This window comes from Dasypus novemcinctus, chromosome 3 (assembly GCF_030445035.2).
Source record: "Dasypus novemcinctus isolate mDasNov1 chromosome 3, mDasNov1.1.hap2, whole genome shotgun sequence".
In the NCBI taxonomy this organism is placed as follows: Eukaryota; Metazoa; Chordata; class Mammalia; order Cingulata; family Dasypodidae; genus Dasypus; species Dasypus novemcinctus.
This window is the reverse complement of record NC_080675.1, coordinates 46,285,949-46,300,912: the sequence shown is the minus strand read 5'-3', so window position 1 is coordinate 46,300,912 and position 14,964 is coordinate 46,285,949. Positions and strand designations below refer to the sequence as shown.

General features: G+C 35.5%; 1 protein-coding gene across 6 annotated transcripts in view; it reads left to right on the top strand.

Annotated features, from left to right (window-relative positions):
• SYNE2 (spectrin repeat containing nuclear envelope protein 2) overlaps nucleotides 1-14,964 on the top strand; it is a 400,819-nt gene that overhangs the window by 195,735 nt on the left and 190,120 nt on the right. For all 6 annotated transcript variants that reach the window (XM_058293295.2, XM_071213892.1, XM_058293293.2 and 3 more), the window contains 5 exons: nucleotides 463-613; nucleotides 10,950-11,108; nucleotides 12,237-12,398; nucleotides 13,661-13,762; nucleotides 14,608-14,808. In XM_058293295.2, the coding sequence (XP_058149278.1) occupies nucleotides 463-613; nucleotides 10,950-11,108; nucleotides 12,237-12,398; nucleotides 13,661-13,762; nucleotides 14,608-14,808 (775 nt within the window). The remainder of the gene's footprint in view (nucleotides 1-462; nucleotides 614-10,949; nucleotides 11,109-12,236; nucleotides 12,399-13,660; nucleotides 13,763-14,607; nucleotides 14,809-14,964) is intronic.

Genomic DNA, 14,964 nt, shown 5'->3' with positions numbered 1-14,964 from the left:
TTACTACTGTACTACTTACTTTTTTTGAAAGGGCTAAATCTAGAATGAGATAATAGACATACCTATAAACAACCTATAATTTGGTGAATTAATGTTGCAATAACCTTCAAGAATAATGCTAGGGAGGCACTATTTTCCAAGTTATCTTCTGGTTATTGATAAAAACTGAGATGCTGATTCTTTAGGGGTTTGAGTCCTGTGTTTCTTCCTTGGGGCTTATATTGGTTGACTTTAATATTGACCTTGTGAGAACATCAGCCAGTGATGATTTATGTCATCTATTTGCTAGTAAACACAAGTGGCATCATTCTTAGGTTAAATTGGTAAACTACTATTATAAACCATTTCAAGGGGGAATTCCTTCTATGACTTATTAGTAGTCACTTGTAGGATATTTGCAAAGAGAAAGAATGGTTGGTTGTTTTCAGACTCCTAGCTGTTTTACATTATTTCTCTTCATAGCCTTGAACAGTGTGAACGAGTTTTGGAGCTCTTAAAACAATATCAGAATATTAAAAGTGTCTTGACAACTTTGATTCAAAAAGAAGAGAATGTCATCTCACTTCAGGCTTCGTACATGGGAAAGGAGAACCTGAAGAAAAGGATAGCAGAGGTGAGGCCAAGTTCCCAAAGAAAACTTTACACAACAACCTCGCTTACAGTCCCTGACAGTAAAGAGGATATTATAAATGGAGTCATTTTCAAAACTTGGTTTAAAAGAAGTTAAGGGGAGCAGCTGTAGCTTAGTGGGTGAGCACCTGTTTCCCACGTACGAGGTCCTTGGGTTCATTTTCTGGTATCTAAAAAAAAAAGAAGAAAAAGTTAATATTGCTCTGTTTTGCCAAGTACTAAGAATTTATTGAATTTATCACCAGAACTTGAAAGAAATGGGTCCCAAGCTGATCCTGCGTTGCTTTTCTTTGGGTTTTGATACTGGCGTATGGGTCTTTTGGAGCCTGGAGCCCTCCTGCTGCTACCTCTGTAAGGTTGGGACAGCCTTTGCACTGAGCTTGTAACTAAGAGGAACCTGCAGCTTCATTGCAGGCTTGGGGAATGAAGATACTATAGTAGGAATATCCCCTCTGTTGTTAGTGGATAAAGAAAAAATTACCTTTTTATTTGTTGGCTCTCTGTAAAGATGTGTAAGTTTATCTCTTAGTGGCTCCACATTCGTATTCATAGCCTTACCACTCACATTTTGTCTAAGAATATTATTTTTGGACACTAGGTGTCATTCTTTTCTATGGTTTTATGTGGTTGTCAACCAAGGTGAATGAAGTATGGCATCATTAGAAAAGAATACAATGCGCTGCACTATAGTACACCAGAAAGTTGCTTTTCTCGTTGGTTCTGTAAGTACTAAGCAAATGTGCTGGCAGAGTGTCAAAAGCAGGTGTGAAATATTATCTACTTGATACACATGGCTGTTTGAAAGCAATTTTGATAAACTTCCCAGCTGCTGAGAACAAAATCAGTAGAAGTTTAAATAGAACAGATACTTATGGACAAAGTGGCCTTTGTCTGGAACTTTTATTACCTGCCTTGCCCTTATTCCTAACACCCAGGGTGCAGACATGTGGCCAGTGCAATAGATGAGGAATAGTTGCTGTTTGGGAGGCATTTTCTCAGACTCAGTTTCTTGCCCTGACCAATCATAAAGAGCTGCTGCTTGAACTCCAGTTGTATCATGTGTGACTCTAACTGGCTTCTTCTCAGAGTTCATTGAAAGAGGCTCCAAGATCACGACAGTCCGTTGGAGTTACCCAGATGCATCCTGTCAGCCTCAAGGGTTGGCTAGTCTTGGGGTCTAGGAGGATCCCGTCCTCATTCCAGTGGATTTAGGAAGCTCTGGTTCCTTTCTCAGAGAATCCAGCATGTTTGGCTTTACAATATCCCCTCTGTCTTGTGTCCCAGTTCTCATAACTACCCTCTGCTGTGCCCCTGACACCAAGTTCCCACCTAGTGCTCTTGTTTCAAGAACAGTCCCTGCTTTGTAAACTGCCCAGACAGCTACTTCCTATTGACTGGCAGCTTTTCCACATTAATAGTGCTCATCCTCCTCAGTCCTGGAGTCCCATTTTGTCCTTGTAGTAGGAACCTGTAACCAGTGGAAAGCCATTCCTGGCCATGGAGGTAGCACCTTAAGGTGCCTGACACAGTACCTGCAGGATTGTCACACCTTCCTGAATGTTGGATCTGGGTGCTCTGCCTGTGTTGGTCTGTCTGCATCTCCACATGCTCGCTGTTCCCAGGACCCTGAGCTCATCCCACCACCCCCTTACTGTAGTACTCTCACTGTTCTTTCTAGATAGCCTATTTATCTAATACAGCTTCATCCCATCACCTGCAGGCACAGTGAGTCTCCCTGTTAGGACTCTAGGTCCCACTTTAGGTCCAGGTCTTGACCGTTCTGCCACGATTAACTTCTCTTCTCAGCTAGGCCTGGCAGCTCCATGTCCAGACTCTCCAGAAAGCAAGGCTCCCACTTCCCACCAGGTCATCTAACCTGGTGGAAGAAGACCTGGGGGTCTAAAGAGGGTTCCTTGAGAAAACAGTATCCACTCTTTCTGTTTGTGACCGACCTTGTGTGTCTGCCTTCATGGGTACCTGATGCCTTCACTTTGTAGCCTTTCTGAAATTCTATAGCACAAATGGACTGTCTTCTTTTGGCTTTTCCTTTGAACCTGTGCTCCTCCGTCTCCTGCTAAGCTTAAATTTCAGCTTTCTCGGGTTTAAGTCAATTTTTTCCCATCCTTTAGCTTTCGAGTTCTCAACTTTTGTCTCATCTATGAATATTCTCATCCTCTGTTCTCTTTGCACTTGTGCATTTGTACTGTTTTTATTCTTTTATTGTCATTATAGCCATTATTGTGGCATTGGGAAGAGAGTAGAGACAAACATATATTCAACACACCATGTTAAACTAGAGGTCTTAGATGATGTTTTATTTTGTTTTAGTTTTTTATTTGTGGTGTCAAATAGTAAAATAAAATAAAGAAGAATGTAAAGTAAAAACTAAAATCCCTTTCTACTAGATGCCTTGTAATAACTACTATTGCATATTGTTACATAGCTACAGTTTTGAGTTCTGTCCTTTTCATTTAACATCAAAAGCATTTTCTTTCCGTTTGTACATAGTGAAAAAAAAGGATTCTGCATAGTATTTTAAGTAGTCTGTTTGAGACAATTATTAATCTGTAGACTTTATACAAGGGAGAGAAATGCTTTAAAAAACAATTCTACCTTATTAAATAAACAATTCTGATTAATTATAACAAGATCTGTAATATCACAGACGTGGTTATCACAAAGCTCATGATCAAGGTCAATCTCTACTGACAAACATACCATCGTTCATTAAATCCAAGATTGTATCAATTTTAAGATACTTCTCAATTTAGTATATAAAATAAGAATAAATAGTTGATAACACTTATGCCATTAATTGTAAGGCACATACAATATTGGAATTTTTTTTCACATTTTACTAAAAATATAAACTACATGGTAACAGTTGTAGTTTCTTATAACAGATATAAGTTGTCTCAAGTTAATAGGTCAACAGTCCTTGGAAGATAACTATTAAACTAAACTTCTAAATATTACAGAAAATACTCCCTTTTTTTAGTGAATAGATTTAGACAGAAACCCAACTTTATGATTTCAGAATGTAGAATAAGAATAGACTTAACTTAAAAATATGGATACTGACATTTAAGTATTTGCTGGGCTTATTTTGGTTTTTGAGCAAAAAACAGTGGCTCATCCAGTTCTTTGACACTTGTGACAAAGAATCAATTATGACGAGAGCTTCTTATAGTCCTGTATTAAATAATATAAAAATGTGTGTCTTCTTGTGTATAATTTTATGCATGGATAAATAAAAAGATATGGGCTTTTAATAAATTATTTTTATATATAGAATTCATATTCATAAATGTAAATTTAATTTTAATAGCTTTATAATACCAAAGCTAGCTCACTTAAACATGCTCTCACAGATGGAAATTATAATTATAATAAATGTAAATTTCTTGTTATTTTAAATAGTGCTATAAACTTGAAAATATTATTAATAAATATGGTAGAATAAGGTTTGCAGTAATACACAGACAACTCATAGAAAGTAGCAAGGAAAACATAGATCCTAAAGGATATTTGTACATAGGAAATAATTTGCCAGTTGGTAAAAAGCTACGGGGCACAATTCAATCCCTCCAGTAATCAAAGGAAAATGAAACTACCTAAAGATTCCTTTTTTGTGTGTTATCAAAGCCTTTGATAGTCAGTGAAATGTGCACGCTTTGCATTGCTGGTAGAAGAGTAACCTGGTACTGCTCTTTTGGAAAACATCTTAACAATACGATTCAGGATCCTTGAAAATCTTTTTAACATTTGACCAAATATTTCAATCCTAGTTATCTATTTTAAAGAAATAATATTAAATATGGAAAATGCTTAATACCACAGATGTTCATTGCAGAACTTGACAAATTTACTAATTTCTTTCTTTTTTTATTGGTCTGACTCTGACCCTTAACCCCAATAAATAATTTACCCTAGAAGCTAAAACACCCTGAAGCTAGAAAAATCAGTTTTATTTCCAAATAGGCTTATCTCATGGCCTTGAGGTTTTAAATAATCATAATAATCTGATGTGAAGAAACTGTGATATAGAGAGTTTGGGAAGTCAGTTAGTTAGTTAAAACTATAGGGGTTTTAATGCAATTGAGATGATATTATGGGTAGGAAACAAAGAATTTTGAATCCTGCCCTGTCAGTTTTCCTGCTTTCTGTGGATTGTCAAGGGAGATATGTACTCAAAGAATAGAACCAAGAGGTACTACCTTATTATTAGTTGAACATTTTCCAGTCTGCAGCCAGTTCTCTGGTAGGAAATAGATTGGAGCGTGCAGCCCAGCCTAAATATCTGCAAGTCCTCCAGATCTAAACCCAAATCTTGGGATTTTACCTCTCTTTGGTTTGCTACGTTTTAAATAGCTCAAATATTGAAGGAGTGACCTGGCTTCTTCAACATATGTGAGCAGAAGAGAGAAGATACATTCAAAATTCTGATTCCAATGGAGTAACTCATCTGACCCACTGAACAAAAAGGAAGCAATCTGAAGCAGAGAAAAAGAACCATATCCAAGTGTTGAATGTTTCGTGTGCAGTGATCCTGCCTACTAGATGTGTTCTAGTTTATGTCTTGAAATCTGGACAAATTTACAACTTTTTTCCGTGAAAAAAAAAGTGTGGATAGAGGTTAAGTACCTTTCCCAAAATTACATGGCTAATAAGTGGCAGAATCATTATTTAAACCAGGATTATCTAATTGCACAGTCGTGTTTCAGTCATTATATAATACGTCTTGTCTTGAAAGCATATTTAAAATATGTATATGGCAGAAGTAAAAAATTGGTTAACTTTGTTTTGTCTATACCCTTTCTCACCAGATATTTTTGAAATTAATAAGATAACAACTGTAGTTACCTTTAAGAAATGCATAAAAATCTAGCCTTTTTTGACTGTGCTCAATTATGTATCGAATATGTTATCTAGCATATGGGTACTTAATGAATTTGCTGGAATAAATTATTTTGTATGGAAGATATAGTCATTGTAGTACATTAAATTATTTTATCAGACATTTTTCAACTGTCTGAATAAAGCAAATTTTAGTACTGATTGTTACTATAACTCTGTTAATTTTGTGATGACATAGGTACTGTCTTCGGAAACAGTCAATTCCTTAGCATATATCTTTGTACCAGTGGCTGAAATAGGATACCTCTGAGAACTTTTGTGCTTCAAAACCATAGAAACCTGGATGTTTATCTAGGATCTGGTGCCAAATTTCCACTCTTTTTAATGAAAGACAGAAGTGTGAATATAACACTAGAAGGCAGGGGTACCTGGGGACTATTAAAATTGGGAAATGTCAGAGTAGACCTTGTTTCCTTTATTTTACCCCTTCCATTCATTGTAGAACAAAACTCACTGTTCCTGTCTATGCTAAAAAGTACCCTCTCCTGCCCCTTTTTTTCTCTTCACTTGGTGGTAGCTTGTGTAAATGTAACCACAAAGCATGTAAAAAGAGTTTATGATTCTATGTGTGTGTCTTTCATTTAACTGAACAAACATTTATTATACCTCATGCAAAGAGTCTTGACCCAGGTGAAAGAAATCCTGGGCTTCTGTCCCAGCTCTGCCATTATCACTCAGGGTCCAGTCAGGAGATGGAAACCTACTCAAGTTATTTTTTCCTGCCATTTTAAAGAATTTGTTTGCTTTTATTTATTTAAGCTTTTAATTTTGAAATAACTGTAGACACACAGTAAGAAATAATTAAGAAAGAGCTTGGTAACCCTATATCGAGTTTCTCCTGATGGTAATATCTTAAAAAACTGTAATTAATACTACAATTATAATATTCTTTTGTTGGGTGTAACAAAGGTACTACACCAATGCAAAGTGTCAACCGTAGGGGATATGTGGTAACGTTGTATTTTTTACATGATTTTTCTGTAAACCTACAACTTCTCTAATTAAAAAAAAATTTTTTTTAAATGCTCAGGCAAAATCAGAAGATATGAAAAAGCCAAAACTAAATTCATATTTGAGATTTAAATATAGTTTAATACGCTAAAAAAACCCACAGTACAGGGGTTTTAAACCAGGGGTCCACAGACCCCCAGGGGATCTGTGAGCGTGACTTAAAAATTCAGAAAACGTTGTTCTTATGGTTCGATGTGTTGGTGTAGGTGTGATGTATTTTGTCATTTTTAAAATGTTACATAAATGGAATCATGCCTTATATAACCTCTTTGGATTGACTGTTTTCACTCAGCCTAGTTTCTGGAGGTTCACCCAGGTTGTCACATGTATCAGGACTTTATTCCCCCACCCCACCCCGCTTTTTCTTTACATTTTGTCCCTTACCTTTTAGTTTTTCAAAGAACATTGTCCCTTGACTACCATTCTATGTCAGAATATATAAAGTCGTCCCATCCTTTTAGCCACCTATATAATATCCCATTTGTTGGCATATTACAATATATTTAAACACTCCTATCGATGCCTTTTTAGGTGATTTATTATCTGATATTAAAAATGATGTTTCAGGGAAGCGGACTTGGCCCAATGGATAGGGCGTCCATCTACCACATGGTAGGTCTGCGGTTCAAACCCCGGGCCTCCTTGACCCGTGTGGAGCTGGCCCATGAGCAGTGCTGAAGCACCCAAGGAGTGCCGTGCCACGCAAGGGTGTCCTCTGCATAGGGAAGCCCCATGCACAAGGAGTGCGCCCCGTTAGCAGAGCTGCCCAGTGCGAAAGAAAGTGCAGCCTGCCCAGGAATGGTGCCGCACACATGGGGAGCTGACACAGCAAGATGACGCAACAAAAAGAAACACAGATTCCCGGTGCCGCTGATAATGTTAGAAGTGGTCACAGAAGAACACGCAGCAAATGGACACAGAGAGCAGACAACTGGGGGGGCGGGGAGGGGGGGGAAGGGGAGAGAAATAAATAAAAAATAAATCTTTAAAAAAAAAAACCGATGTTTCAGGGAGCAGATTTGGCTTAAGCAGGTTGAGTGCCTGTTTTCCACATGGAAAGTCTCGGGTTCAGTGCCTGGTGCCTCCTAAAAACAAAAACATAAAAACAAATAACAAGCAAACAAATGAAAAATTCAACTCAGGGGAGCCACTGTAGCTCCGTTGAGTGTCTGCTTCCTGCATATGATGTCCCAGGTTCAATCCCTGTCTCCAGTACCTCAAGAAACAGCAGCAGCAACAACAACAAACAGACAAACAGTATTTCAAAGAATAATTTGTACAAATGTCATTTTAAACATATGGGTTCTATTGCTAGACAAATTCCTTCGAATTTGAGTGTCTCTTAATATTGTATGGTCTCTTTCCTTGCAGAAGTTGAAAGACCTGGTTTGTATCTTCAGTCCAGAGCTCTCCCCTGAGCACCAACCCACTTTGATCAACTATTTACTTAAAATGTCTACATGGCAATCTCAAACCTATTATGTCATAAATTGATTTCCAGCCTTTCCCATAAAAAAAATGCATCTCGATTCACTCTATTATTCAGCCATAAAAAGGAATGAGAGAACTTCATTCCTCTTTATTGCTGAGTAGTAGTCATTGGTATGGCTATACTAGTTTATTTAATTATTCACCTAAAAAAGAACATCAGGTATTTCCATTTTGAGCTATTATGAATAAAGCAGCTATAAACCTTCACATAGGCATTTTGTGTGAACATGAGTTTCCATTTTTCAGGCATAAATGCCCAGGAGTGGAGTTACTGGGTTGTGTGTTAACTGCATGTTTAGTTTTTTTCTATATCCACTAGTTATCATTTATACACCAAATAATACATCATTAAGACCAAATGTACATAATCTCCAAATTATATACAGTAATAAACATAGTGTGCAATTCAAATCTATTTTACAATCAAGTGTACAAATTTAAATACTAGCAATAACTGCTAAAATAACTCATAGGTTTAGAAATCAACACTGGAGTGATACATGCACATTGGGGTCCTCAATAAGATGTCACTTGTCATTTGTCATATTTGCAAAACAGACGGTGCAGGTAAATACTTCCAGGAAGTGTCCATCCGTCTCCTCTAAGCAGCTGAAATGTGGGTTCATATTGTGTCTATATTGATCCTTCCTATTTCAAATACTTGAAAATGAGTCTGTTTATCTTCCACACATCTGGTGAAGAATTGGTCCATTTCCTCAACATTGTCAAATTTTGTGTGTATAGTTGTTTGTAGTATTTCATTACTATCTGTTTGATGTCCACAGAGTCTATAGTAATATCCCTTGTTTCATTCCTGATACTGGTAATTTTTGTCTTCCCTCTTTTCTGTTTTGTCAGTCTTTCTATAGGTCTTACAATTTAATTGATCTTTTTAAAGAAGCAACTCTGTGTTTCATTTATTTTCTCTATTGTTCATCTGTTTTCACTTTCACTGATTGCCTTATCTTTATTCTTTCCTTCTTCCTGGTTGCTTTGAGCTTATTTTGCACTTTTTTCTAGGTTCCTGAGTTGGGAATTTAGATGATTGATTTGATCCTTTTCCCCTTTTCTAATATATACACTTACTGTTAGTAAATTTCACTCTCAACACTACTTTAATTGTGTCACACAGATTTTTTTTTTAAGATTTATTTTTTTATTTATTTCTCTCCCCTTCCTACACACCCCCCACACCCCGTTGTCTGCTCTCCCACAGATTTTGATGTACTGTATTTTCATTTTCATTCAGTTACATTTATATGGCCCAAGATGTGGTCTATCTTGATATTTGTTTACGGACATTTGAAAATGTATACTATTTTGTTGTTGCATGGAGTGTTGTATAAATATTAATAAGATCCTATTGGTTGGTGGTGTTGAGTTCTTCTGTATGCTTGCTTATTTTCTATTCAGTTATTCTATGAAATGTTGAGGGAAGGGTGTTGAAATTTCCAAATTATTCCTCCTTTCAGTTTTTGCTTCACATATTTTGCAGTTGAGATCTTTGTTATTTAGTAATACATTTTTAGGATCACTATATCATCTTGGTAGATTGACCCTTTGACATTATATATATGTCCTTCTCTGCCTATGGTAATTTTCTTTGATCCAAAGTCTACTTTATCAGATTCTAATATATCCATTCCTGATTTCTCATAGATATTTCCATCCTTTTACTTTCAACCTGCCTATGTTGTTGTATTTGAAGTGAGATTTTATAGACAGCATATGGTTGCACCATGTTTTAATTCACTCTGCCAATCTCTGTCTCTTAATTGATATGTTGAAACCATTTCCATTTAATGTAAGTTTTTATTATTAGGGTTAAAGGCCTACCTTTTTATTTTTTTTCTGTTAATTCTCTTTTTCTGTTATCTGTCTTCTTGTTGATTACTTGAATATTATTTTTTATTCCATTTTGATTTTTTGATAGTTTTTAAAATTATATCTCTTTGTATAGATTTTTATGGTTGGGTTAGGTATTATAATACCTTTTCTCATAGTCTACCAGTGTTAGTATTTTACCAGTTCAAGTGAAGTTTAGAAACTTTACCTTCCTTTATATCTCTCTACTATCTTCAGTTTATAATGTAATTATCTTACAGTTTTCCTCTACCTACATTTATAACCACATCAGACAGTGTTATAGTTTTTGCTTAAATAATCAAACAAAATTTAGAAGACTCGAGAAGAGGAAAATCTATTATATTTACCCATATTTTGCTTACCATGTTCTTTCTTCCTTCTGGATGATCCAAAATTCCTTCTCTTATCATTTCCTTTCTGGTTAGAGAACTTCCCTTAACTATTCTTTAGGGTAGGTCTGCTGGGAACAAATTCTCTTTATTTTCCTTCATCTGGGAATAAACACCCAACTTTTATTTTGTAGTCTAAGATCATTGACCTTTTGATAAAGCAGAGTTTCACTTTCCATGAGCAGATTTAAAATAATAGAAAATTTAACTAGAAGTCATGTTAAAGATGTTTTAGTGGTTTGTTTTATTCAGATAAGAACTCAGGTTCTTAGACATTACAAAAATGTTTCCTTCTAGAGGAATCTTGGAAGTTTTTTTTGTTTTGTTTAGTTTTTACCATTGAATGGAGGTGTGTTTATTTATTTATTTTGTAGAATCTTATTTCACATGAACAAGAAACATGGTTTTAGACCATTATAAATACTTTGTCATGCAAAGTGGTAAAGATTTGACATTATACCAGGTATGATTCTAGAAATTTTCACTGAGAAAATGAGACAATAAAAGCCTGCTTTAAAGAATAATTTAGGAAGGAATTGCTCTTTGGTATGATGTTTTTAACTGAATAGCCAATAATAAAATTGTGATTCTTGTCAGCTTCCCTGTATCAGTAGTATAAAAAAACAATTCATATCTTTTTTACAGATTGAAATTGTCAAAGAAGAATTTAATGAACATTTAGAAGATGTTGACAAGATAAACCAGATCTGCAAAAATTTACAGTTCCATCTAAATAAAATGAGAACCTTCGAAGAGCCCCCTTTTGAGAAAGAAGCTAATATTATTGTGGATAGATGGCTTGATGTATGTGATAGCTTAATTGACTGGAAATTCTGTCTGTTTTATTACACTTAAACTGACCTTTTTTATGTGTATCTTTAGTGTTTTTATCTAATTCCAAAATGATTGTTGCTAAAACATACAACAATATAAAATATATAATTTAGGAAGTAATCTCAACACAAGAGTCAGGCAGTACTAACAAATGGGTTTATAATCTTACAGGTATATAAATACACACTCATTTTACTTTAAATTAATTAATTACTTTATAACTGTCATGTAGGGTATTGATGTTCAGTTGTATATTTATTCAACACATTTTTGGTTGCATAGTTTAGGATACTTTTTGAAGAATTACGAATTAAGGATTTATCTGCTTTACCTTTACTTGGGTCTTGTTTTTTTTGTTTTTTTTTTAAGAGATTTCAGACACAGAAGTCACTTTATTTTTTTTTGAAGATTTCTTTTTTAATTTATTTCTCTCCCCTTCTCCCCACCACCCCAGTTGTCTGTTCTCTGTTGTCTGTTTGCTGCGTGTTCTTTGTCTGCTTCTGTTGTTGTCAGTGGCACGGGAATCTGTGTTTCTTTTTGTTGCATCATCTTGTTATGTCAGCTCTCCGTGTGTGCGGCGCTGTTCCTGGGCAGGCTGCACTTTCTTTCGTGCTGGCCTGCTCTCCTTACGGGGTGTGCTCCTTGAGCATGGGGCTCCCCTGTGCGGAGACACCCCTGTGTGGCAGGGCACTCCTTGTGCACATCAGCACAGTGCGTGGGCCAGCTCCACACAGGTCAGGGAGGCCGGGGTTTGAACTGAGGACCTCCCATGTGGTAGACGGTCACCCTAACCACTGGGCCAAGTCCGCTTCCATACACCTGGGTTTTAAAAGGACATATTTTTTATTGTGCTTTAGAAATTGGGAAGACTTTTGCTTTTAATTGCGTAAAGCTGCAGCAAGTCCGCTAAAATATTTTTTTGGAGAAGAAAGTACTACATGATAAGCTAAAGGCAAATTATTTTGTTGGTGAATAAAGCCAATTATTTAGCCAGGAGTGGTGAGCTAAAACTTTATTTCAAGACAGTGTTTGGCTGAAACAGTGTCTCTCATACTTTTTATCTCTAAATGTGTTATTTCTTTCTTTCGATTATGGTAGATAAATGAGAAGACCGAAGAATACCATGAAAATCTTGGTCGAGCTCTAGCTTTATGGGACAAACTTTTTAACTTAAAAAATGTTATTGATGAATGGACTGAAAAAGTTCTTCGAAAAGTGGAATTACATCACCTGACTGAAGAGGAAAGAGAAGGGTTGAAGGTAATTTCACAGAGATAAAAATATATGCTAATATTGAATGTGATTTCTTGGAATGGGATAGAAAAATCACAAGGAAATCATTTATTTATTTCACTGTTGCTTGAGAGGGTCCCCAACCCTTTATCATTTCTTTGGTGATAGCCAGAAAGATGCTAGCAGGTATTCTTAACCCAGAGTCCATAGATGTTCAAGGGGTTCATAGACAGAATGACCTTGGATGGGGAAGAATTGTGTATTTTCATGAATTTTTAACTAAAATGTAGCATTTCTTTCAATTACGTACATAGGTGACAGATAGGTTGTAGTTTGCCAACACATGATCTAGACCATGGTTAGAGGAAACCTTATCCATAATTTGAGTTAAACAGTCTCTCAAAATGACTATAAATAACACAAGGCTGAGTATCAACACTCTTTTTATAAAGCTTTAAAAAATCTAGTTTTTAAAACAGCAAACTCAGGTTTTTGAATTCAGAAAGAATCAAAATTAACACTTTTAATTCTAGGGAAAATAATTTCTAATTGCCTGTTTAAGTATTATTAGTTTGAACCATATAATTGCTGTTGTGGTAGATCAAAAAACAGCCAAATGTTGGCAATTATATGTGGTTCAAGGTAATATAAACATGTAGGGTTTAACAGCATGCCAGTGCTGATGCTTCAAATCCCATTTTTGCCTAGTTCTTGCCATTTTATTCACTTTTTATTTCACATATCCACTTTTCTACATTGTCTACATTGGAAAATGTTTTTAAAATGTGTGGAGATTTATGAATTTTCTGGGTGTATGATGACAGCTAAGAAGTGAAAATATGATTTTCTAAGTATAAATGAACCATTACCAAGAGTCTCTTAAATTTGTCTTGAAATACAGGATCTTTAAAGATCTGACGTTAAGGATTTTAAAATGCTAGCACATGGGCCAACTTTTGCCAAAGAATTTGTGTGTTTCTGATGGCGCAGTTTATGTATTATATATAGATGTCTGAAATCAGATGCCTTTAAGCAGCGCATGAATTCTCATTTAGCACAGGTCTCACCTCTCTCTATTGCTTGTAGCTAGAATGCTTCAGTTCTATTATAACATTTGCCTGCCCCTGGGCACTTGAATTTGTAACCCCAAAACGCTGTCAAAAAACCAAGTCATTAAGGGAAATTCAAAAAGCTCTTCAGATTCCTATACATTAACACTCATAATCATGGGTACCAGAAATTAGGTTGTAAGATAAAAAGAAATTATTCTTTAAAATTATGTGTTTTAGGAAGAGGTTCAAGTCCAAGAACAAAAAACTTCAGAATTTTGTAGAAAACTGGCAGAAATACAGTTTCTGCTTCAAAGCAGTGAAATACCTCTTGAACTGCAGGTAAGAGAATTTTTATTGAAAAGTCCCAAGTAAAGTTTCTCTATATCTTCTGAAGTAATATTCATAAACCAAAAATTCTTATTTTTAAACCTAAAATAAAATTTAATGTATAAATTTATTAATTATAAAATGTATTTCACCTTTTTTGGGTTCCTATATTGAGTCCAACCAAAATTATTTGGAATAGTTTATTTGTTCTACTTTTAGAATGTTTAATATGGTAGTTTTACATTCTCTTATTCTCATTTCACTTATTTTACAGGCTTCTTATGTGGAAGGGGAGAGGTTGCCTGAGTTCCATTGTAAAGTAACAAGGGGTTTTTCATGAGAGTCAGGGAGATTGATCCAAATGTGATTTTCTGTTTTGTGAAGTCACTAGCTACAGTTTATGTGGTTCAAAGTGTACAGTGGTGGAATGTCAGCTCTGGAAGTCAGATTTTATGGGTGATGGCCTGTCCTGGCTACTACTAGCTTTGTGATCTTACTCAAGTTACTTAACCTTCTTAAATCTCTACTTTGTATGTAAAGGCTTACCATGGTACCATGCACATAAGAAGCACTCAATAAATGGTGGCTATTTTTGTTTTAATCTGTTTTCAAATGAGCTAATATAAAACTTGTTTTTGGATGAAGAATGCAAATTAGCCTCTTAGAAAACGAAGTCAGAATGTCAGTTTCAGTTTTTTCCTTGTCATTCTTTTTCCTTCAAAGGTAACATTTGAATTGTTATCAGTGATGTAGAGTAATGAAGAATTAGAAGTAAAGAATAATCTATTTCACTTAGAAATGAAGCAAAGTCTCAACATGAAATTCGCTATAGTATTTCGTGTGTTTCTTGATTTCAGGTCATGGAGTCCTCTATTTTGAACAAAATGGAACACGTAAAAATGCGTCTAGCTGGCAAATCCACCCACAGCACACTCAGTAGCAGCACAGCTGAGCTAAGGGAGGATCTTGACCAAGCCAAGACCCAAATTGGGATGACTGAATCCCTCTTAAAAGCCCTGTCTCCTTCGGACAGCTTGGAGATCTTTACTAAACTAGAGGTATTGCTACCTGCTGCTCTTCTGGGATAGTCTTGACCGGTTTAAAGTAATCAAAACAGTTAAGAAAGAAATAAAATGAAGGTCTGGGGAGGAAACGGTTTGTGTATATTTAGCATTTTGACCTTTGAATTGTTTTGTGGGCATTTAATTCTTTGA